General features: G+C 35.7%; 1 protein-coding gene across 1 annotated transcript in view; it reads right to left on the bottom strand.

Annotated features, from left to right (window-relative positions):
- Positions 1 to 25,000, bottom strand: part of DMD (dystrophin) — a 2,170,472-nt gene that overhangs the window by 1,631,480 nt on the left and 513,992 nt on the right. Inside the window, exons 8-9 of the mRNA XM_011957103.1 lie at positions 2,311 to 2,492; positions 1,061 to 1,189 (exon numbers count right to left, since the gene is read on the bottom strand). Coding sequence (XP_011812493.1) covers positions 1,061 to 1,189; positions 2,311 to 2,492 — 311 coding nt within the window. The remainder of the gene's footprint in view (positions 1 to 1,060; positions 1,190 to 2,310; positions 2,493 to 25,000) is intronic.

Raw genomic sequence — 25,000 nt, 5'->3', positions numbered from 1 at the left:
TCAATGGAGAGTCAAGAGGTCCAGAATGAGAGGGAGTGAGTAGAGAGCTTTGCAAGTAAACTAGCCAAGGATGGAGGTCGTAACTATTTCAGAGTTTAGAATTTTTAGCTAATGCATCAATTAACTGCCAAATAAATTACTAATTAAATGCACACCACTACCTTAAAAAAATCGAGTCTCCAAAAATGTACACATTTTTTAACCAATAGGATCAGGTCTATCATTTTTAAACTCTCATTCATAGTGTAGTTTTGATAAAAATCACATCTTCTAGCACGTTTCAAATTGGCTCCGCTGAGCAAAATCAATCATTTTGGTTAAAAAGTGATTCTTGCAAATCTAGCAATCTTAGCGCATTTCATTCCCACGCTGTAACGTCTACAAGGCTATTTCTTGTATGTTGGATTCCATACAATATTGCAAGAGTGGAAAACTCTGCTGAGAGGCTTCCTCATATAGAAAGTACGAAACATTGCCTAGAATATGACCTGCTTTGAGTGTGATTTTTTCTTATAAATACTACAGAGCCTGCTACACACAAGTTTAAATTAGCAAAATTAAAGGAGAGCATATGAAGAAGCTTGCAGTTGCATTTTTCTTACACAGTATATTTTAGAATGAATATAAAAAATAATTCACTTGTAGTATATGTATTTTCTTTATGTATATCTAGAAAAATCTCCCCAAATAGTGTAATTAGCAATTTTCAGATATTTGCCCACGCTTTTTGAAGTTACATATATAAACCTTTTAATGAGCCTCATGTTTTTTATAACCATTAGTAGCCTTTGTCAAAGAGAACCTTAGAGGTTATTACATAAAGAAAGTAGAAATCATTATTATGGGAATTCATATTTATGAAGAATCATCATATAGTAAACCTAGAGAAGTCTCAATAACAAAGTAGAACCATATGAAGGAATCAGTAAAACTGGGAAAACGAAACAGCTCTTCACGGGGAGATAAAAAGCACTGAAAAATTCAAGCAAGTAAAAGCAGTGTTAGATTATCTTGGAAGCAGTTCTCTGGTTTGTACAACAGAGAGTAAATGTTGACAGACCTGTGAAGGAAATGGGCTCCGTGTAGGGTCAGAGGTGGTGACATAAGCAGCCTGTGTGTAGGCATAGCTCTTGAATCGAGGCTTAGGGGAAGAAGTTCTCTCATAGCCCTGTGCTAGACTGACTGTGATCTGCAGAGAAGGGTTTGGGGGAGTGGATAGAGAGGAGGAGGAAAAACCATAAGTAACCCGAAAGGACTACTTTCCAACATGGTAGAAAACAGAACATTAAATGGAAACGGTGAGATTCAGTGTTTAATACTAAACATATATAAATGATATTAGAAACTGGTATACTCCCAGAATTATGGCACTTAATGTCATGTTGGAGAGTAAATGATCTGGGAAGATATGAGCATGCTATTTAACCATGGGGATTCCATAGTAACACAACTACAACATTGATATGGGATGGTACTCTTCAATCTGGCAAAAACAGACATCCAAAAGCAATTTTCTCTAAATCCAAAGTAACTAAAACCAGAATTCATCAGGTCCCTATCCTGGAAAGGACTAAAGATTTCATAAGCTAATATAGAGCTAGCTCAGTAAAGTGAGAGAGTTTGGCCTAAAAGGTTTCCACACATTCCAACAGAAATGTTGCTAAAGGTTTCTTCACTATTGCTTGTGCCTGAGAAAGCACAGGAAAACATCCAAAGTACCCACGGTTCAGAGAAAGAACAAGCCAATGTCAAGGAAGAACCCCAGTGAATTCTATACAGTTATATAATGAAGAATTTCATCATGTTTTCCTTTAATGTTTATTTGAAATATTTGAAACCACTTTTCTATTTTCAAAGTTGTTATCCTGAATAATCAAAATCTGATTTTGTACACCATATTGCCATAAAGCATTTTTAATGATTAAAACAGTATTTCCCTTTAACCTTTCTCTAGCTCTTTGCTCTAGTTGATGAAGATTTTAGAGTTTAATATGTACATAAGTTTGCCTTTCATTTCATTGTGTGTTACACAATGGAAATGTAATATATTATGTTCTATATTCCTATGATATGGTACATATCAATAGTATTTTTTAAATATGTTTGAAAAGAATATTGTATTCAATGAAGCAAAACTGAAAAGGTTTACATAGTCTGTCTATCTTTCTGTATATATACATACATTAGGCTTTGTATATATACATGTGTGTATACATATATTTTCGTTTTATGTATATGTGCACGTAATACCTAAAAATGCATATAAAATAGAAAACATCTTGAATATTACCTGTCCTTTGGACACTTTACCTGTTGAGAATAGTGCATTTGATGATGTAATTGAAAATGTTCTTCTTTAGTCACTTTAGGTGGCCTTGGCAACATTTCCACTTCCTGGATGGCTTCAATGCTCACTTGTTGAGGCAAAACTTGGAAGAGTGATGTGATGTACATTAAGATGGACTTCTTATCTGGATAGGTGGTAGCAACATCTGTAAGCACAGAAACACTACACATCAATTCTTGGTTTCTATATTTGAGACTCTGAAAGGATAATGAACAGATCAATGTTACAGGAAGATGACAGATTAATGAACACTTAGTTGGCCATGAATGTCCTCCAGAGACGAATTAGAACATGATAATCAGGCCTAAAATGTCTTTCCAATTTGGCAGACCAATGAGATGAGCAGTAAAGTTAATTTCTTTTCCTTGTTCATATGAAAACTTTATTCTGTATTACTTTTTCCTAAGTCAAATTGCCAGACTAGCCCATCTAACAGAATAGCTTTCATTAGGTAAGAAACAAAAATGAAAGATTACATTTTCCTTTCCATGGAAAGTTATATTAACATGTCAATTCAAATGGTGCAGTGGTAATTAAACAATTACACAAAATGGCTTAATGCTTTGGTTCTCAGTAAAGAAACCTCATACCTTTTAATTGAATGCTGCCGATATTGAAGTATGCAGAGAGCTAAATATGTCTCTGTGCTGAAATGAGTCATGTATCCACAATATAAATAGAAAAATACCATATAATGATTTTTAATATTCCTTGTATGTTAAAAATATTTGTTTACATTATGGCCCATCTGATAAAGTAGAATGTCGTTTTCCTTCCCAGACATTAGAGATAAATGTAAAAGTCCTACACATTAAGTTGATCTGACTTCACGTCCTTTGCCACATCCAGAGGGTGAATGAAATCCAGCATTTAAAGTCAATAATAATTTGTAATAACACATATAAAGTGGCAGCTCCTTCAAAAGATTCATTTGCTACTTGGCATTACAATTTAGTTACTGCACTCATTCCAGTGAACCAAGATGTAAAGTAACCCTTTATGTGAAGTGTGTCATTAATACTAGAAAGTGTTAAAACGTAAGTTCATCCTTTAAAAAGAAGGAAATTTTGTCATTGAGGCAACATTTGTAAATCTGGAGGATATTAAGTGAAATCAGCCAGGCACAGAAAGACAAGTACCACATGATCTCACTTACACATGGAATCTAAAAAGTTGAATTCATAAAAGTAGACAGTAGAATGGTATTTACCAGGGGCTGTGGGGTAGGGATTGGGAAGATGTTGGTCAAAGTCACAACATTTCAGTTAGATAGGAAAAATAAGTTCAAGAGATCTATTGTACAATCTAATTAATAATAATGTATTGTATTCCTAAAAATTGCTGTGAGGATATTAAGTGTACCCACCATGAAACATGATAAGCCTATGAAGTAATGCATGTATTAATTAGTTCAATTTAGCCACTCCGGGATGTATACATATTTCAAAACATGTTATACATGATAAATGTATGCAATTTTAGTTTTTTAATAATTAATCAATATAAAAATCAAAGATAAAAGATAAACATAAATCCTGGCAGGAGGTCAAGGCAATGCGGTAATGCATTTTCCTTGCCATACATTTATCTTAACTACTAGTAAGAGATCTGTATTCAATTTGTATATTCTAATCAGGTGTTCTGACTATAAGTGAAAAAGCCAGGAGTAAAGTCTCAAGTCCATTAGCACAAAGGGAGGTTGAACAAGTGACTTCATCAATTCTTTTGCAAGTATCAGAACCATGATTCATCAGAACAACTATTTTTAAAAAGAGTTACAGGAGAGGGAAAAATTAATGTTCCTTGGTCCACTTCTATCCATAGAATAATACAGTGCTTCTCAATTTTTAATGTACATATGAAATCACCTTGGGATCTTTTAAAACTACAGAATCTGATTCAGTAGATCAGCGGTAGACCCTGTAGCTCTGCATTTGCAATAATCTCCCAAGTGATGCTGAAACTGCTAGCCTGCTACTTTGTGAATAAGGGCCAAAAACATTACTTATAAGCAGACTGTTACATCATCTCCCATTTTATTGTTTTATTCATTTAAATGATATTTGTTGGACATTTCAATGCACAAGGCTGAGAGGTACAAAGTTATACAACACATATGCTCAACTTATACTTTAGTTAGCCAACAAATGGTCAAAGTAATTTTTACAAGTACTTTTTAAAGAAGAACTAAATAATATTTTGTGCATGAACACTGCCTTCCTTAATCATCTTACTAACTTAGCTTTGGAATTCTGAAGCCTACAAATCTCCAATTCATCTGGTAATTGTTTTTCAAAATATTTGACCAATTGTTTCTTATATGGTGAATACTATACTTCACCGTATCTTGAAATTCTAGAAAACTTTCTTCCTTCTCACTAGTAACTAGTCAGCTTTACCTGTGATTAACATAACTTAGAGCTCTTTCATTTTTAGTATATTAAATAAAACCATGATGTGAGAAAACAAATTAAAAAGGGTTGACCCTGTGCCTATTCACTGCTGTGTTATAGGCATATGCATGTATGTTTGGCCTCGAATATATGCCATGAGAAAAAGTAAAAAATGGTGAAAAATTGGCCAAGCATTTTTATTGCCCCAAGAAATCTCGAACATTGTAATAAATTTTATTTACATAAAACATGTGGACTGAATGCAACTATTCATGTCACTCATTACAAAAAATATGTACTTATTTAACCAAACTATTGACATTTTGCCCCACACTATTACTATCACACTTCTGAGATTATGTGGAATTCAAAACTGCCAGGAGGTAGAAATCAGTAGTTTTTAAGAAAGGAATTTAGGTCTTCTAAAATAGTTTGAATTTCGTCAACATACATTTTCAAAAAATCTATTATATTCAAAATATTTTAATGGATTATCCAGGAGATTTAAAAGAGAGAAAATTCATGAATTCTGCTTCCAATTTGGAATAAGAAAATAAATAATAAAAGTACAAAGTAATTGCATTGCTGAACAGAATTTAAAATGTGTTCCTCTAATTGGCACAACCAGTTCTTTAACATGTTCAGATTTTAAAAATCATATAATATTGGAAGATTAAGCAATTCTCTTTGAATAGGAAACTGAATTAATTATGCATAGGATTTCAATAGCCGGAAATGAGGGAATGGGGAAGAGTATTCTGGGCAGTGGGAGTATCTTGAGTAAAGACGCAGAGGTAGGGACACATTAGCCATGTCTTGGGAACAGTGGCTTTGTGTATCTTAGCCAGTGAGAGGAGAGTAGTGAAAACTAAGATGAAACTGGTAGATGGTACGTAGAAAACTGAGGGAATATCATAGCAAACTAGAAAATTCGGCCTTCATTCAATAGGTTGGAGAGTAAACACTTTTCGACAAGAGGGTGACATCATCAAAATTTTATTAAACTAAATTCTTTAAGTACAGAATGGATTGCTGGAGAAAAACTTGAGAGAAATAAGAGGCGAGGACCATAATCCAGATAAAAAGTGCTCGAGATCTAAGGTAGAACTGTGTATGGGGGAAATGAAAACAAGGCAATGTATGACAAAAATTCTAAGAGAGATCCAAAATGACTTCATTCCGTTTTCAAATCATTTACTCCACAGTTTTTGGAAATGCCTATATACAAAGTTATGTGCTACAGCCTGAGGATATAAAGATTAATAAACTAAGAATAAAACAAAGAAGGAAGAGGATGAAGGAGGAAGCTGATCGTTCTGCAGTCATGGTAACAAGTAGACACCAACAAGTTTCAATCTACCCTGTTTATTCATTTAACAATTAGTTGCCTCCGTAATTGTTACCATGCTTCCCCCAGCCAACCAGCAGCAAATGCTCCCTTCTGGAAGTCTGCCAGAGTGGATTCACTTCAATGAACATAATTCTGAATTCAAACTAATTAAATATCGTCTCACCTGAAATACCATGCTTCTAAAGCTATCATCATCCTATTCCCAATTTGAAATTTTCTTAGATTGCTGGCCCTCTGATTCCCTCCAAAACCTAAGAATACGCTGCTTTCCGAGACTGTGGCTGACCAGCAGCGTTCCCTCTAAGTAAGATGTTATGAAGCTCAAATCCAAAGTTTAGAGAACCTGTAAAGTTTGTTAAACCTTAATACTATTGCTGTATTGCATTTTTTTGTCATTTTTGTCATATTTTTGCTGTTTCTATTATTAACACAAAAACAAACCTAGTTGTAGGAGACCATTTGTATACCATTAACAGGAAGTCAGAAGACTTAGAAGGAAAAAGCAATTATCACTTAATACATATTTGCTAAGTGATTGTTATGCACTATACAATATGCTTAGACTATGCTAGATTATGAGTATACAGCAGATGAGTCACCCCGTAATTATAAGCATTACTTTTTATGGGAAATCAAAATGAATTTTATGACTTGGGGGTAATCCTCAGTTATGATGACAGCACTAAGGCCAATTCCTGGCACTCTGCAATCACCTAAATATTTGTTAGGAAACTGAATACAGAGAACAGTTAAAGTCATAGAAATTGATAAGAATTATGTAAGACAGTGACTAAAAGCAATGGTATGATAATGAGCACTATGAAGAATTTGAGAAGTATGAAAATGATGGAATGTAATTTATACTTTTTATTACAAGACATTAAGATTGTATGAAATGAGAGAAATGGCTGAATCCCCAAAATAAGAACTACAATTATATGAAAGTAATTTTGCACTAGGACTCTACTACATAAAATGTTCATTGACACTGGATTTTAATAATTGCTTATCCAATCTTTGAAGCCGTCTCAGAATGGAAATGGAGAGAACTCATAATACTGCTAGAGATTTTATTTCCTGAACAATAACACCGTTTCTGATGAGTGCTTCATATTTGAAGCTACTATGGAACAAATAACTCATTTAGTGAAATTTGATCACTTTTCAAATAAAGACGTTGAACCTCATGGTGGTTAGAAGGCAAGTTCAAAAACTAGTCAAAATCGGATGAGAACCCAGTCATTGCACTACACTGCCATGGTACCTTTAACCTCATTCTCTCACATTCTGTCTCAGTGTATTTGAAGACCAAGTATCTGAAAGTCATTATTCAAATAGTTACCTTGTAAGTAATGTCGTTCAATTACCAAACATGATCTCTATTTAGTAGTAGTGATTTACATTTCTAATAAGTGATGTATAACAAGACTAAATATACATAAAAATGAACCATCGAAATGCAAATTAGAGATGTGGGGTTTTAACTACGTTCCCTTGCCTAAAAAATTTGCAAAGAATTACAAAAGAATGATAATCTATGCTGCAGAGGCTTCAATGATTTGGCCAAACACCTACTTAGCTTGAAGAGTATCAATTGTTTCTAACCTTATGAAAAATATTTTGGGAGTGTCTATCAAAACCTTAAAAAAAAATCATATACTATGACCCATTAATTTTCCCTTAGGGTCCTGCCACAAGGAAATTATCAGAAATTTAAATAAAGATATATGTAAATGTGATATAAAATTTAAACAGTATTTATAACACGAAAAGAAATATTTATCATACAAAAGAGGAAAAAGACCAATCCAAATAGCTTAATAGGTAGGGACTTAGGGAATAATTGAATATATAACTGTGTAAGAATATTACAATGCCAGTCAAAATGTTCCTTTTGAAGGCTATTTGACAATATGTTAAAGTCAATACCTTACAGTGTAACATCAAAAGAGCAGGATTTACAATTTATGTAGAACAATTTTAGGAAAACACCTGGGAAAAAATACTTCAAGGTATCAGTAAAGTGGATGTGCTTGAGGGACTGAAAATAATTCCTTTTTAAAATTTTATTCTATCTGTATTTTCCAAACTCTTTATTCAACACATACCATTTTTGCAATAAATATATTCTATGTTATAATAAAAGTATCTGCAAAGATCAAAAAATAAACAATAAAAGCAAAGTTGCACAAAGTTTGCTTTCAACATGCCCTCACCCCAAAAAAGTCAATGTGAGTAAGTCTGATGAAAGCAGTGCCTTCAACAAAACTAATCTTGGGCAGTCAATCTCAGGAAAGTCCGATTAGCTAGTTGCCGGGTGTAACCTTGAAACACTGCTGGGAAATCTAAAGAAGAGGCTCCGCTGTCTAAATTTCAGGCCAAGTTTCTGCCAAGGGACAGGCAGGAATTGAAATCCTCAATCATAATGCACAGCATGTGTAATTGAAAGCAAGCAAGATTTCAAAGATAGCAGGAATAAATGTGCACTCACAAAGCTTTAGTTGGTCGGTGTTTTAAGAGTTTTATTAAACAACAACAAATGTGTGAGGATGTCATTTAGAAATCATGATGAGCATAAATCTCCCCACAGAGTTTGTATTAGGAAACAGAAACAAATAAATACATTCACTGAGAAAAGGAAAGGAGAAACTGGAAAGACGACACTTATGGTCATAAACTAGGCATAGTCAGAATGCTCAAAATATGAAAATAGAATGGCATATATGTTGGCACAAGCAAAACCTATGGTTGTAAACAATAACCTAATTCATGGATGTGATATTCTAAAGGACGTAGTGCTGGAAGTAAAGTGGATTATTTTTTGAGGTTTGCAAACGAAGAGATTTATGTTATAATGTCATCTGATACCTAAATGCTAGAGCTTTTAAGTTGTAGACCGTATCGTAGCAATGGACTAATTCATCAAAGCATGATACTGTTATTTTCAGTATTTTGTATTTTGCACTCAGCACTGTATTGTACATAATTTTCTTCTTACAAGTCACTATATACAATGGATATACATTTTAATTAAAATTTGCACAACTCCTCCCATGTTAAATTTTTTAACATTCTGCAAAATATGTTTTGCCTTAGCTAAATTAAGTACTCCTTAACTAATCCATTTTTAGCACTTCATTCACTGACACAAGCAGTTGCTTTTATCATTTAGTAACAATGCTTCTCATTAAAAGACTGTAAAATATCATAATGAAAATAATTTGCATTGATGAAGATGATTGAATTTCATAAAATTAATAATGATAAAAAGTAATGGCCTATATTTATCCATGAGAAACACAAAACAATTTTATCTTTTGAATATTCAATTATGCTTTTCAACATGCTTATAGTGTTAACCAGCAGAAAACTATCACCATGTTGTCACAAGTGGAAAACAGTGGCTCAGGCTGGGCGCTTTGGTTCACGCCTGTAATCCCAGCAATTTGGGAGGTCGAGGCAAGTGGATCGCCTGAGGTTAGGAATTCTACACCAGCCTAGCCAACAGGGTGAAACGCCCTCTCTACTAAAAATGTAAAAGTTAGCCTGGCGTGGTGACACATGCCTGTAATCCCAGCTAATTCCAGCTATTCAGGAGAGAATCGCTTGAACCCGGGAGGAGGAGGTTACAGTGAGCTGAGATCAGGCCACTGCCCTCCACCCACCCTGGGCAAGAGAGGGAGATTCCATTTCCAAAAAAAAAAAAAATTTAAAAAAGAAAGAAAAAACAAAATAGTGATTCAAAATGCATAATACTTACCTAGAGCATAACAGGGAAAAAAGAAAAATCAGATGCTTTCAGAAGACTGATGCACTGGAAACTATTTGAGCTTTCTGCTAAGCAATAAATCCTAAACCTACCAATACGAACAGAACTTATGTAGCCAATCCAGTAAAGTAATGGTACCTAGAAGTATTGATAGTGATTGTAAAATCTACAGCTGGGCACAGTGGCTCGCGCCTGTAATCCCAGCACTTTCGGAGGCTGAGGTGGGCGGACCACCTGAGGTCAGGAGTTCAGATACAAGCCGGGCCAAGATGGTGAAACCCCGTCTCTATTAAAACACAAAAATCAGCTGGGTATGGTGGTGCATGCCTGTAATCCCAGCTACTCGGGAGGCTGAGGCAGGAGAATTGCTTGAACCAGGAAGGCAGAGAAGATGGTGAACCGAGATCGTGCCACTGCACTCCAGCCTGGGCAACAGAGCAAGACTCCGTCTAGGAGGTGTGGAGAATAAAATACTCCATCAACATTTATTGAGTTACTACTTTGTGCCAGGCTGTATTTTAGTCTTTAATAATACAATGGTAAATAAATGAGCCCAGAGATACATTCTCATGAAAAAATGACTCTAATGGGAAAGGAAGTTATGAATAAATAATTTCAAAATTCTCAGTTTCCCATTTGCCACTGTATCCCTGCTTCATTGAATTGCCTTCTGTAAAAGCCCTCTTCGCTAAGATAGTTTTTGGGAATTAAATCAGAATGGAAGCTCTGCAGTGTTAATATCAAATATCCTGAGAGTACCTCAGAACAAATGCACAGAAGCTGGTGGGGAAAAGTCAGTTAAATGAAAATCCATAACCAATCCTGACTTTAGAAATTTTAAGACAGACGTGTGTTAAGTTGAAAAGGTTTTCAAATACCAAATATTTCTATGCCCCTAATCAACAGGAAAAGTTCTGTCTTTAAATTTTCAATTTCCAAATGCAGGAAATTTTCACAATTGTGTCTTTTGTCAAAACTGTCCTAAGTTTATATATGTTGAAATATATTTTACTTAAAATATACATCCTTGACTATTTAAATCCTTAGAACAGGGCCGGGCGCGGTGGCTCAAGCCTGTAATCCCAGCACTTTGGGAGGCCGAGACCGGCGGATGACGAGGTCAGGAGATGGAGACCATCCTGGCTAACACGGTGAAACCCCATCTCTACTAAAAAGTACAAAAAAACTCCGGGCGAGGTGGCGGGCTCCTGTAGTCCCAGCTACTGGGGAGGCTGAGGCAGGAGAATGGCGTGAACCCGGAAGGCGGAGCTTGCAGGGAGTTGAGATCCAGCCACTGCACTCCAGTCTGGGCGACTGAGCAAGACTCCGTCTCAAAAAATAAAAAAAAATAAAATAAATAAAATAAATAAATAAATAAATAAATCCTTAGAACCAATTTTTGGCATGTATCTTCTAAAACCAGGAGAGAAGACACTAACTTGACCTAACAAATGGAAGCTACTCAGTCAGCATGGGAGACTACAGATAGAAAAACATTTGTACTTTCTTACAATTCTCTCGACATGCCTGTTGTGGGAAGAACTATTAGGGTTTGCATTTGAGATGAAAGTATTTTGACTCAGTGACATTTAAGTCTGCTTCCCTGATTGTCACCTGCGGTTTTCATGCTTTGCTTTTCACCTAAACAAATTGACTTTTTCTTTCCTCTGGGGCTAGAAAAAGTATAGTCAGTTTCAGAAGTAGCTCCACCCCTTATCTTCCTCGCTAACATAGTCTGTTTGTGAACCTTAATTGTCTACAGTGTTAGAAATTATACTTGATACACAGTGAGACCGGAATAAAGATGTTTATTTCATGTGACACAAATTTAATTGGTTACTATTCTTTCTGGTATGTTTTGGGATTTGAAAATATGCCTGATGATATAAGGGCAGTCTTTGAGCAAATTACTCAGCGATGACTAGTTTAATGCAGACACTGTACAAAATGATCAGGTTTTTTTTTTTTTTTTGAAACAAATATGATAAAAATGGACCCACTACATATAAAAGAGCTTAGCCTGTTGAGGCAAAAATACCTTGATCAAATCATGATCCTACCACTAATAGGTAAGGGATTGTGATAAAATCCACTAATTTCCCTTTGTCCCAGTTTTTATCTATAAAATGAGTCATATTAGTATCTTGCAAATAATTAGGGATGATACTAACAGAGAAAATGAATGCAAAGTAAATGCTCAATATCTATGATCTATTATTTGTCATGATTTGTTTCCAATTGGCACATAATTGTAATTTATGGGTTTGCCCGCATGCACGCCTTCATCAAATATTTGTGGAATACCTACCATGTGTCAGACATGACACCAGTTCACCAGGGAATTAATCACTTTTTATAATCAGAAAGGCTCCATTTCCTAATTCCTAACGAAGAAACCAGTGGACCACTGGACAAACCAGATGGCATACAACACTGATGTGACTCTCAGCACAAAACATTTATGTGGGATGGTGTCATGGTGGCACCATATGTCATATGCAACATCAGAATAAGGGATTCAGTGTTTAGCGAAACACCATCACACACACACTTCAACAATTGACAAGATAATTGATGGCACATTAAGTTTTCTTTAACTGATCCAAAGGTTTCAGTAGTATTCTAAGTGACAACTGCAACAGTGGCCAAAAATCATGCATTTGTGTATCTTTTAAGTGCTAATGGAGGCATGGTGATGAAACACACACAATAAAGAAGTAGCAAACTATAACGCATTTTCAAATTACAGAGATACATTTTGCTTTTGACAGTACTTATGAAATTTCATTTGAGTTTGGAGTTTCTGGCTTCCACCATTGTAATTAGGACCTCCCAACTATAAATATAATAATATGCATGGATGACAAACAGCTTCCAATGTGAAAAAAATGCAATTTAGAAATTTGCAGAAGATAATCACATGTGAAGCAATGATGGAGAAAGTACAAGTCAAAAAGAGAATAAGCATCAAAAAGCATATAACACAAATCTGATGATGATAAGGGATAACTTTTATAAAAGAGAAGGTAATCAACGATGTTAAGAATGCATAAGACATAGCTGAGACTGATTTTCATTAAAATGTGTGTACTATATTTTTTGAATATTGAAAATAGAATTTGATGTATGTGTTAAAAGACATCACCTTCCATGCCCTATAAAGTACATCATGACCCAATCCTTCACACTTTGCTAAAAGCACTCTAATGTCATCCCTCTCTTTCACACATTGGTCTTGTTTTGTTTGTGCATCTCAAATACCAAAGGCCATTTTACACCTCTTGATCTTCACACTTGCTGCTCTTTTACCTAAAATACTTTCTCGTTTTGCATTTTTGATTCATTCTCACCCATTAGGTCTTAACTCATATGGCACCTCTGCAGAGATGCATTTGCTATCCCATTTTAAGAAGCCCACCCCCTTTCTCTTTATTTTACATTGATTTCCTTTACATTGCTTGTCACAAACTGTCATTATTATGTTTATTATTTATATTACTATAAGAATATAAAAACCACAAGGGCAGGAACTTCCTTTAGCTTGTTTTACCAATGACTGAGAAGTAGTAGGTACTCAATATTTGTTAAATCAGTAAATGAATGAAGAGATAACCTTTTGGGAATAAAGGTTCATTTTCATGGTCTACACCCCATGAATGTAGAGTAAGACACATGTTGAAAATTGAGCACTGGTTAAAGGGACAGAAAGCACGTAGCAAGGAACAGGAGCAGGCTGTATTTTTCTCCCTACAAAATTATGCAAAGGAGATTCAGTTTGGTATAGAATTAGTTTTCATCAAGCATCAATTATATACAAGAACTTTTATTATGTTTTTTCCATTTAAACTTCACCACTCTCTTGTGAGTTAAGAATACAGCCCAAGGTCATACAACCAATAAGTGACAGTCTGATTAAAGTGGGAAAAAAACAGACTCCTTGGTTTGCATCCCAGTTCTTTCATTTTGTGACCTTGGATAAGGTTAAGCATAATGTACCTCAGCTTCCTATTGTATTGCAAAAAGTTTCTTATTGATCACATTCCCAAAAATAAGACTTGATTTGAAGAACATCTCATGCTTTAGAAACTGTATCAGATTACTTTTCAAGTGATAGGGAAAGAAGCATTAATTTCTAAATTAGAGAGCATTAGCAGGTTAATCAAGAAGCCTATGAGCGATGATGACAAAGTTGGTACATTTTAAATTCAGATTGAAAATACTCAAGCTAATACTCAAGACACAGGAAAACGAATGTTTTATTCATTGTTCTAAACTTTGGCATATACACTACAAAAATCACACCGTGCTTTACAAAAATATATTTTCAAAAATAATATTGACTGATATCTACAGAAAAAAATAAAATGTATTCAAGTGCTCTCAGACTCAGGATAGGAAAAGCAGACTCCTTAAGACTTTGGAAGCATAGCTTCCAAAAATTTTGTGCTAAGTGTCTGCATACCTGGAGGTTGGAAAGATTCAAGTGTGTGAATTCCTTGTCATCTCACTAAAACTATGAGTCAGTGGTGGGTAGGATTCTACTAAATACTTATAACTGTAAAAAATGCTTTTTAAGCTCAGATATATGAGAAAGGGATTCAAGAAAGAAACAAAAACCTAGGATGGTACACACACATTTAAAAACAATATGATCACTAATATATAACTATAGTATGCATGCAAACACTACATATTTGGAAAGCAACTCCCTTTGACTAGATATTGGTAACATCAAAGACTAAACAGAGAAAAGGAAAGGCTTTGCATAGAATCTTACTTCTATTTTAATTACTGAATGTTCCTTTTATCTATTTGCAATTTTAAAATTTCTTCTTTCCTTTTCTCAGTGGCTGGATGAAGGTTAAAACTGATATGCTAAATACTACGTAACTCAGTTTCTGGACATAACTTCCAGTTCTTCTTGACTCTGGTATTTCAGCTTCTCTCAAATACCTCTCCCTCAGGTAGAGCTCTACTAGCAGGGGCCTGTCTTTCCTAACGACTGGAAACCCCGGGGCTTGGTATAACTATCTCAATTACTAAATCCTATGAAGCCAGCCTCATTATCATAGCTCCTGTCCCTATGTGGGCTCTGATCCTGGATTGACCAGATGGGTCATTTCCAGTCTTACCTTAATGGTGCCCCTTGATTGGGAAACCTTTCCCTCAGAGAAAACACATCTCACATTGATGGTTTTGGCCCCAAGAGTTCATCCGTTACTTGTCTTTGATGTTTTAATTTTATAAGTCTGGATTTAATCTCTCACTTTTGAACATTTTATTACAAAAGCCATATATACTTATTACAGTGGAAAATTAAAATAGTACAGACGCATAGAAAGTTAACAGTGCAAGTACCCCATGTCTCCACAACACCACAGTCCCATTAACTAGAACTAATACTTGTCACCAGATGCTATGTTATCCATACATCCATGCATCTATCCATTCAGCCATTCTATTAGCCATCCATTTATCACACTCATCTGCCTATCGAATGAGTTTAAACAACATATACACTGTCTATGCATCTACTTTCTTATATACTTTCATAAGATGTGCTCAATTAGTAAAGATTCAAAATTTAGCTCTACCACTCACTGGTTTTATAATTTGGATGAGAAACTTAATTTCTTCATTTTTTCATATCCTCATTGGTAAAATGAGGCAAAGGCTTTTCAAAGAAGATAAATGCAAGTAAGGTATTTAGAGCAACGCCTGGCAAAAAGTACGTTTTCAGCAAATTTGGAGTTTAAAATGTGTATACACATGTATACATACAATTTGAACTTCAAAATTGATTTCTGTAATACACACATTTATCCATTTATTTATTCTGTAACTATTTGTTGGACACCTGCCATAAGTCAAGGATTATGCCAGACACTGCAGTTATAATAGTGAGCAAAAATAAAAACAAACACAGACAAACTTGGACCCTGATTTTATGGTGCCTATAATCCAATGGTAGAGATATATCTGCCTCACACTCCATAGCACGAAAAATACCAGAGCTACTGTATACAATGCTGCAATGAACATCTTTACACATGTGTCACAGATATGGGTATTACTATATATCTAATACTTAAATGTGAAACCTCAGGATCAAATATATGTAAAATTCCATACTTTGAAAGATAATGCCAAACTGTCTGATTAAAATATTACAAGTTGTGTTTCCACCAAAAGAAACACAGGGCCTATTTATATGAACCCTCATAATAAGAGGATATTTTTACTGTGCATTAGTTAAGCTTAATTTTATTTTGATGGGCTATTTCTCACTTTCCCAAGTGAATGTCCTGACCATAATATGTAGCCACTTCAAAAATATATTTTGTATATTCATTGTAGGAGTGTTATCATACTGAGGTTATTAATTTTTTATTAGTAGTATCATTCTGCAGTCCATCTTAAGTTTTATTACTGTTTAATGGTGTCGTTCACCATGGAAAATATTTTAAGTTTGTGTTGGTAAATTTGTCGGTATTTTACAACCTCTAGGTTTTATATCACCTTAATATTATTGCAATATTCTTCTACATTTTAATAAAGTATTTAAAATGTTTATTCACATTAAATCATTATCTGAACGTTATCTTAGTATTTGTTGTACCTGGGGTTTCCACAGTTGAAGGTTTTATTAGCTAACCTATTCTGTCCCTAGAGACATGAAATGTCACCCTAATTGTGTACTAAATTTACCTAAATAAAAAGGAATGTTGTCAAAATATCTATCCCACACCATTAAACTATTTCTCTATGTCATACTATGTCAACTATGTTATAAAATCTACTAGAGCAAACCACCTATTTAAAAAATAATTTCTTGACTGTACTCATGCAACTACATTTAAACAAATTTTAGAATTATCTAGAAAACTGAATCTCTCTTCCCATTCATGTGATTTATGTTCAGTGTGCTCACCCTCATTCATTTCCACCCTTTCTTCTCTGCTTATTCTCTAAGTGGCTGACCCTTTCACACTGTACCTCCTGTGATCATTTCCTGGCTAGATTCCAGTTGCATTAAGCCAGTAGGAAGTACCAGCTGGAGATTTAATGAGAAGGGAAAGAGAAAGCTGGGGAAATTTCTCTATTATTTCCCTGCTTCAGAGCTACATAATGTAGTATCTGAGTCCTACCAACAACTACATTCCCTCCATTGGTGCAGCTTTCACTGGACTCTGTTCCCCCTTTCCTTTCAGCCCTGGGGATAGTAACTACTTCCTACTCGATTACTCCTCTCCTCTCTTATTTCTTGTCACCTATTTGTTAATATATACCTCTGTAACTTTTAAAATGCAATTATCTTCATTTCACCATCTGAGGTAAATTCTATTTATTGCTAGGGTTCTGTTATATCCTCTAAAATAATACAGATACAGAGTCACATATATCCATGTGTTTGCGGGCATGTGAATGTTTGAGTATACAGATGCTCCTCGACTTATCACAGGGTTACATTCCAATAAATCCATTGTCCCTTGAAAATATAGTGAGTCAAAATTGCATTTAATACACTGAACCGGTCAAATATTATAGCTTAGCACCTAGCCTTCCTTAAACATGGTCAGAAACTTACATTACCCTATAATTTGGCAAAACCATCTAACACAAAGCCTATTCTATAAAAACTAAAGTACTGAATATGTCATGTCATGCACTGAGCACAGTAGTGACAGTGAAAAATGGCATGATTAAATGGTTACTCAAAGTACGGTTTCTACTAAACGCACACTGCTTTTACACCATCATAAAGTTGAAAAATCATTAGTCAAACCATCTGAAGTCAGGGACCATCTAGATCTTGACTGGAATAACTTCAAGAACTTTAGAGTTAAGGGGTACAAGTGCAATTTTGTTACTTGGATATATTGTGTAGTGATGAAGTCTGGGCTTTTAGTGTACCCATCACAGAAATAGTCTACATTGTGCCTAATAGCTAATTTTTCATCTCTTACCTGCTTCCCACCCTCTTGTCTTTTGGAGTCTCCAATGTTGAGTATTCAATTCTGTATGTCCATATGTACCCACTGTTTAGTTACCACTTACAGGAAAATATGGTATTTGATTTTCTGAGTTATTTCACTTAGGATCATACCCTCCAGTTTCATCCATGTTGCTGCAAAAGAGACAATTCCATTCTCTTCTGTGGCTCAGTAGTATTCCATGATATATACATACCACCTTATCTTTATCTACTCATGGATACAACTTGATTCCACGACTTTGCTATTATGTATGGTGCTCCAGTGAACATGCGAGTGTGACTGAAATTACTTTTAATGTACAAAGTAACTTAGGGAGAACTAGCATTTTCATCATATGTGATTTCCTTTCCTCATGTCTTTATGTACTTATATACAACTTTAAACTTCCTATTAAAAAATAAAGCTTATACTTTCTTCTGTGGTTTACTTCTAAGAAAACTATATGGATTTTGGAACTTAAAAAAAAATTTATTGTATGTTTTAAGGTATAGACATAATGCTGTAAGATACATATGTAAATGGTTACCATAATGAAACAAATTAATATATCCATCATCTCACATATAATCATTCCCCCTCCATCTGGCCAAAAGTAGTTATAATATACTCACTTAGTAAAAATTCTAAATACAACACATTATTAACTATAATCCTCATGTTTTTTATTAGATCTTTCAACTTGTTTATCCCACAAATTTGCTACTTTATAGACTTTGACCTACATCTCCCCATTTCCTCCTTCCACCCCAAACCTGGTAACCACTGTTTTATTCTCTCTCTCTAGATATACACAATGGAATATTGGCCTTTAAAAAGGAGATCTTGGGCCAGGCACAGTAGCTCACGCCTGTAATCCCAGCACTTTGGGAGGCTGAGGCAGGAAGATCACAAGGTCAAAAGACTGAGACCATCCTGGCCAGCATGGTGAAAGCCTGCCACTACTAAAAATACAAAAATTAGTTTGACTTGGTGGCATGCACCTGTAGTCCCATCTATTCAGGAGGCTAAGGCAGGAGGATCTCTTAAACCCAGGAGGTAGAGGTTGCAGTGAGCTGAAATTGTGCCACTGCACACCAGCCTAGTGACAGAGATTCCATCAAAAAAAACAAAGGAGATCTTGGCCAGGCACAGTGGCTCACGCCTGTAATCCTAGCACTTAGGGACTTAGGGAGGCCATGGCAGGCAGATCAACTGAGGTCAGGAGTTCGAGATGCTGGCCAACATGGTGAAACCCCATCTCTACTAAAAATGCAAAAATTAGCTGGGTGTGGAGGTGAGTGCCTGTAAATCCCAGCTACTTGGGAGGCTGAGGCAGGAGAATCACTTGAACAGGGGAGGTGGAGATGGAAGTTGCAGTGAGCCACTGCACTCCAGCTTGGGTGGCAGAATGAGAGTGAGACTTCATCTCAAAACAAAAACACAAAAAAAGGAGATCTCGTTATTTGCCACAGGACAGACGGACCCAAAGAACATTAGGCTAAGCGAAATAAGCAAGACACAGAAAGAAAAATATTGCATGAGCTCACTTCTATGTGGAAACTAAAAAAAAAAAAAAATTGTAACTCTCCTGAACATTTTATTACCACTGTACATTTTCTAATTTTGAGGTCATTTTACATAATGAGAAAATCATATTTTTTCAAATAATTTATTTTGTGCTTTCCAATATGTATCTCATGTAACTTTCTCTCATCATATAGTATTGGCTAGGTTCTCCAGAAAAATACTGAACAGTGACAACACAGAGGAGGAATATTGTTGTCAAATTTATTGTCTAAGTAAGAGTCATTCTAGCATATTGATATGGTTTGGATTTGTTTCCTTGCCCAAATGTCATGTTGAACTGTGTTTCCCAATGTTGGAGGAGGGGCCTGGTGGGAGACCAGGATCATGAGGATCATGAGGGTGAAGTTCCCACTTCCTGTTCTCATGATAGTGAGTTCTCACAAGATCTGGTTGTCTAAAAGTGTATAGTACTGCCCCCTGCTTTCTCCTCCTTCTCTGGCCATGTAAGGTGTGCCTGCTTCCCCTTTGCCTTCTGCCAGAAGGTGGAAATTTCCTGAGGTATCCCCAGCCATACTTCCTGTACCGCCTGAAGAACTTTGAGTTAATTAAACCTCTTACCTTTATAAATTACTCAACCTCAGGTAGTTTATAGCAACGCGAGAATGGACTAATACAGAAAATTGGTACCGAGAGGTGGGGCACTGCTACAAAGATACATGAAAACTTGGAACTAACTATGGAACTGACTAAGAGGCAGAGGTTGGAACAGTGTGGAGGGCTCAGAAGACAAGAAGTTGAGGGAAAGTCTGGAACTTCCTAGAGACTTGAACTGCTTTGACCAAAATGCTGATATTGATATGGACAATGAGGTCCAAGCTGAGATGGTCTCAGATGAAGATGAAGAACTTATTGGGAACAGGAATAAAGGTCACTCTCACAGTGCTTTAACAAAAAGAGATTGGCAGCATTGTGCCCCTGCTCTAAGAATCTGTGGAACTTTGAACTTGAGAGTGATGATTTAGGGTATATGGTAGAAGAAATTTCTAACCAGCAAAACATTTAAGATGTGACCTGGCTTCTTCTAACAGTATATGGTCATATGCATGAGTGAAGAAATTATCTGAAACTGGAACTTATATTTAAAAGGGAAGCAGAGAATAAAAATTTAGAAAATTTTCAGCCTGACCATGTGATAGAAAATAAAAGCCCATTTTCTCAGGGTGGTGGGGGAAATTCAAGCTGTCTGCAGAAATTTGCATAAGCAAAAAGGAACTGAATGTTAATAGCCAAGACAAAGGGAAAATTGCTCAAAGGCATTTCAGAACCCTTTGCAGCAGCCACTCCCATCACAGGTCTGGAGGTGTAGGAAGGAAAAAACGATTTTGCAGGCTGTGCCTAGGGCCTCACTGCTCTGTGCAATCTCAAGACACTGCTCCCTATGTTCCAGACACTCCAGCTCCAGCTGTGGCTAAAAAGGCTCCAGATGTGTCTTGGGCTGTTGCTTCAGAGGGTGCAAGCCATAAGCATTGGTGGCTTCCATGTGGTGTTAATCCTGCAGGTGTGTAGACTGTGAGAGTTGAGGCTTGAGAGCATCCACCTAGATTTCAGAGAATGTATGGCAAGGCCTGCATGTCCAGGCAGAAGTCTGCTGCAGCAGGGGAGCCCTCATAGAGAACCTCTTCTAGGGCAGTGCAGAAGGGAAACGTGGGGTTAGAGCTCTTACACAGAGTCCCCACTGAGGCACTGCCTACTTGAGCTTGGAGAAGAGGGCCACTGTCCTCCAGACCCTAGAATGCTCTATCCAGTGACAGTTTGCACCATACACCTGGAAAAGCCCCAGACACTCACTGCCAGACTATGAAAACAACTAAGGGTGCTATACATCCTGCTGAGCCACAGGGATGGAAATGCCTAAGGCCTTGGGAGCCTGTCCCTTGCATCAGTGTGGCTTGGATGTGAGATGTGGAGTCAAAGGACATTATTTTGGAGCTTTAACATTTAATGACTACCCTGTTGGGTTTTGAACTCGCATGGGGCCTGTATCCCCTTTGTTCTGACCGATTTATCTCTTTTAGAACAAGAGTATTGAGCTAACGTATGTACCCTCATTATATCTTGGAAGTAACTAACTCATTTTGATTTTACAGGCTCATAGGTTGAAGGGAATTGCCTTGTCTCAGATGAGACTTTGGACTGTGGACTTTTGAGCTAATGCTGGAATGAGTTAAGACTTCTGGGAACTGTTGGGAAAGCATGATTGTATTTTGAAATGTGAGAATTATATGGTTTGGCACTGTGCCCCCGCACAAATCTCATGTTGAATTGTGATCCCCAATATTGAATGAGGGGACTGGTGGGAGGTGACTGAATCATGGGGGCAGATTTCCCTCTTACTATTCCAATGATAGTGAGTTCTCATGATATCTGGTTTTTTGAAAGTATGTAGCACCTCTTTCTGCTCTCTCTCTTGCTCCTTCTCTGGCCATGGAAGCCATGCCTGCTTCCCCTTCACCTTCCACAGTGATTTCCTGAGACCTCCCCAGCCATGCTTCCCATCCAGCCTGTGAAACTGCAAGTCAATTAAACCTCTTTTCTCTATAAATTACCCAGTCTCAGGTAGTTGTTTATAGCAATGTGAGAACGGACTAATACACATATCAAGATAAGGACATTTTCTTTTATTCCCAGATTAGTAAGAACTTTTCTCAGGACTTGGTAATGTATTTAAGCAAATGTCACTAGATATATTATTTTTGATTTTACTGATAAGACTGACTGGTTCTGGTTTCCTGACTTTAAGAAAAGGAAGAACAAAGATTAAATATTACCTGTTCACTGTTTTACACATTTTCATTATAAATGTAAATATTTCACATAAAAACATCAATTAAGTGAAAGCCCTGAATTTCATCACTTTAAAAGATGTTCCTTATTTCTCTTTAATACATATGGCAAATATGGATGGAAGTACACATTTAGCAAGTAATTTTGCCAGCTAAAACTTTTTATTCCAATGTAGACTCAAGTGTAAATAGTTAATAACCTTCCACATTTAAAATGCTCCATTAAATAAATCATCTTCAATTGGTGCCTCTTTATATCAGGGAGGAGACTATATTCTTGGTAGCATATAATAGTTTGATTCAATTACCTACATATACAGTTACTCAACTAGAGAAGGTAGGCAAAAAGGTGGTGATTCACAAACACTAAACATAACTGGACATAGTTGGAGATAGTATGAATCACCTATGCATCCTGTCATGATTATCATAGCAGTGTTCCTCAAAGTGTATCTTCACTCATTATTTCTCTTTGCAACTTATCAGCCATTGCATCCATATAATCTGATGAATTGAAAATAATCAAATTAAGATAGGTTGGGGCATGTGTAAGCAAAGAAAATAGCTTGAAATAGAAAGTTTTACAAAGGTTCAGATAATCTTAATAGAGCTAAGCTTCTAGAAATTTACATGAACCAAATAAAAATTAGCACTGAGCTTTCATATTCCTTTTCAATTTCTCATTATAAATTTGTTTCTCTGAGTGTAGGGTGATAAAGAATGAAGTAGATGAAATTTTCAGTAAAGTACACATATTTTGCCAAGAAATCAGAGGCAAATAATTGTATAACTTTGGGTCATTGTACAAAAATAAAAGAGAAATCTTAGTACTGCAAAGTTTAAACTGATTATGTTAATATTCATTTGCCTCTAAATATTAAAGTAAAATAATGGAATAATGAAATTTTATTCTGGTGGAAATTAATATTTTGGATTTTGTACAGATGTACATTGTGCTTTGAGAATATTAAATGTAGACTTACTTTTGTGTTCTTATTTAAGCTATTTTCACTGCCAGGAATGCCTGGTTCTTTTTTTTCATTTATTTAGCTGAAAAAATGAATATTTACTGTTATCAGTCAGTCAGTATCCAGATGCTTGGTGTGCAGTTGTTTCCCTGAGCGCCTCAAGAGTTCGGTACACAATGCCCTTTTCCAACCTCTGAACGTTTATCACCAGGTAGATTCCATCATATAATACGTTGTTATCCTAGCTGATATGTGTGCGCATGCACACACACACACTATATGACCTGACCCATTAGAATTCATTTATTCATATATATATACACACATATATGTTTTAATATTAAAGTAAATTAAGTAAATAAAATACACAAGATACTTAACAAGTAAAGCAAACAAGACGTTACTAGCATTTGACTGTTTCTGTCTGACAGAGCCACTCAACAGTCGTAACACCTATTGTATGAGTCAAACCATACCTTACAAAAGAGTTTCTGTCTACCAAAATTCTTTATCGTTGTTATGTTTTCTAATTTTTTTCAGAATGGGAGGGTAAACAATATGAACTCCTAGAAGACAATGCATTCCCATGGTCTAATACCAAGACTGGCTCAATTTACACCCATTAAATGCCTGTGGAAAAAAATGACCAAAACTGGTCACAGATGGAACACATCTCATTGCTCTTCTTAGATAATTTCTATTACCATCATTTTTTAGTTAGCTCACATCCAAATGAGCAAATTTCGTTTACGTGGAAATGTTATTCGATTCACATTGTTTGCTGCCATGGGGAGTTTTTAATGCCTTTTTAGAAACTACTTAAACAGGTCCTAAATTTAGTATCTTGGTCCGTGGATGTTGAGTAAGCAAATTGAGAACATCATTTTTACAACTGTCAATTCTACGTTAAAAATGATGTTAAAATCTGGTCATAAATCTCTGGATCAGACATATTTTAGATTAAAAACTAGAAAGGGTTAAGTAGCTGAGGTGATAGACATGTTAACTAGCTAAATTAAATCTTTCTCATAATGTATACATAGATCAAAACATCACATTTTACCCCATGATTATCCGCTATTACTTATAACTTTTTTTGAAAAAAGGGTTAGCTGTATATCGAATCTCTAAATTTATTAATCCCACATAACTGCAAGTTTCCATGTACATGTTAACTTACTTCTCCTTATTTCCTCACCCTCACTACTCCTGTTAACCACCATTCTACTGCTTATGTAATCAACTTACATATTTTTTTTCAGATTTCAGATGTTAGATCACGTAGCATATTTTTTTTTTTCTGTGTCTTGCTTATTTCACTTAGTGTAATTTCCTTCAGGTTCACCTATATTGTTACAAATGGCACTAACTTTTTTGAGGCTGAATAGTATTTGTGTATGTGTATGTGTGTGTCACAATTTATCTGTCAGTGGACACTCAGATTATTTCCGTATCTTGGCTATTATGAATCATAACGCGATGAACATGAGAGTAAGGCTATCTCTACAAGGTTCTGATTTCATTTCCTGGGGGTATATACCCAGGAGTGGGATTGTTGGGTCATATGGCAGTTCTACTTTTAATTTTTTGAGGAAACGCTTCCATACTATTTTCCATAATGTCAGCACTAATTTACACCAGCACCAGCAGTATGCCAGGGTTCCCTTTTCTCCTTGCCTTTACCAGAACTTATCTTATCTTTTTGATACTATTCATCCTAACAGGTATGAAGTAATACCTTATTATAGTTTTGATTTGCATTTCCCTAAGAGTTAGTGACGTTGAGCACGTTTTAATCTCCCCATTGGCCGTTTGCACATCTTCTT

This window comes from Colobus angolensis, unplaced genomic scaffold (assembly GCF_000951035.1).
Source record: "Colobus angolensis palliatus isolate OR3802 unplaced genomic scaffold, Cang.pa_1.0 Scaffold434, whole genome shotgun sequence".
In the NCBI taxonomy this organism is placed as follows: Eukaryota; Metazoa; Chordata; class Mammalia; order Primates; family Cercopithecidae; genus Colobus; species Colobus angolensis.
Note: the sequence above shows the minus strand (reverse complement) of the source record. Positions and strands in the feature narration are given on the sequence as shown.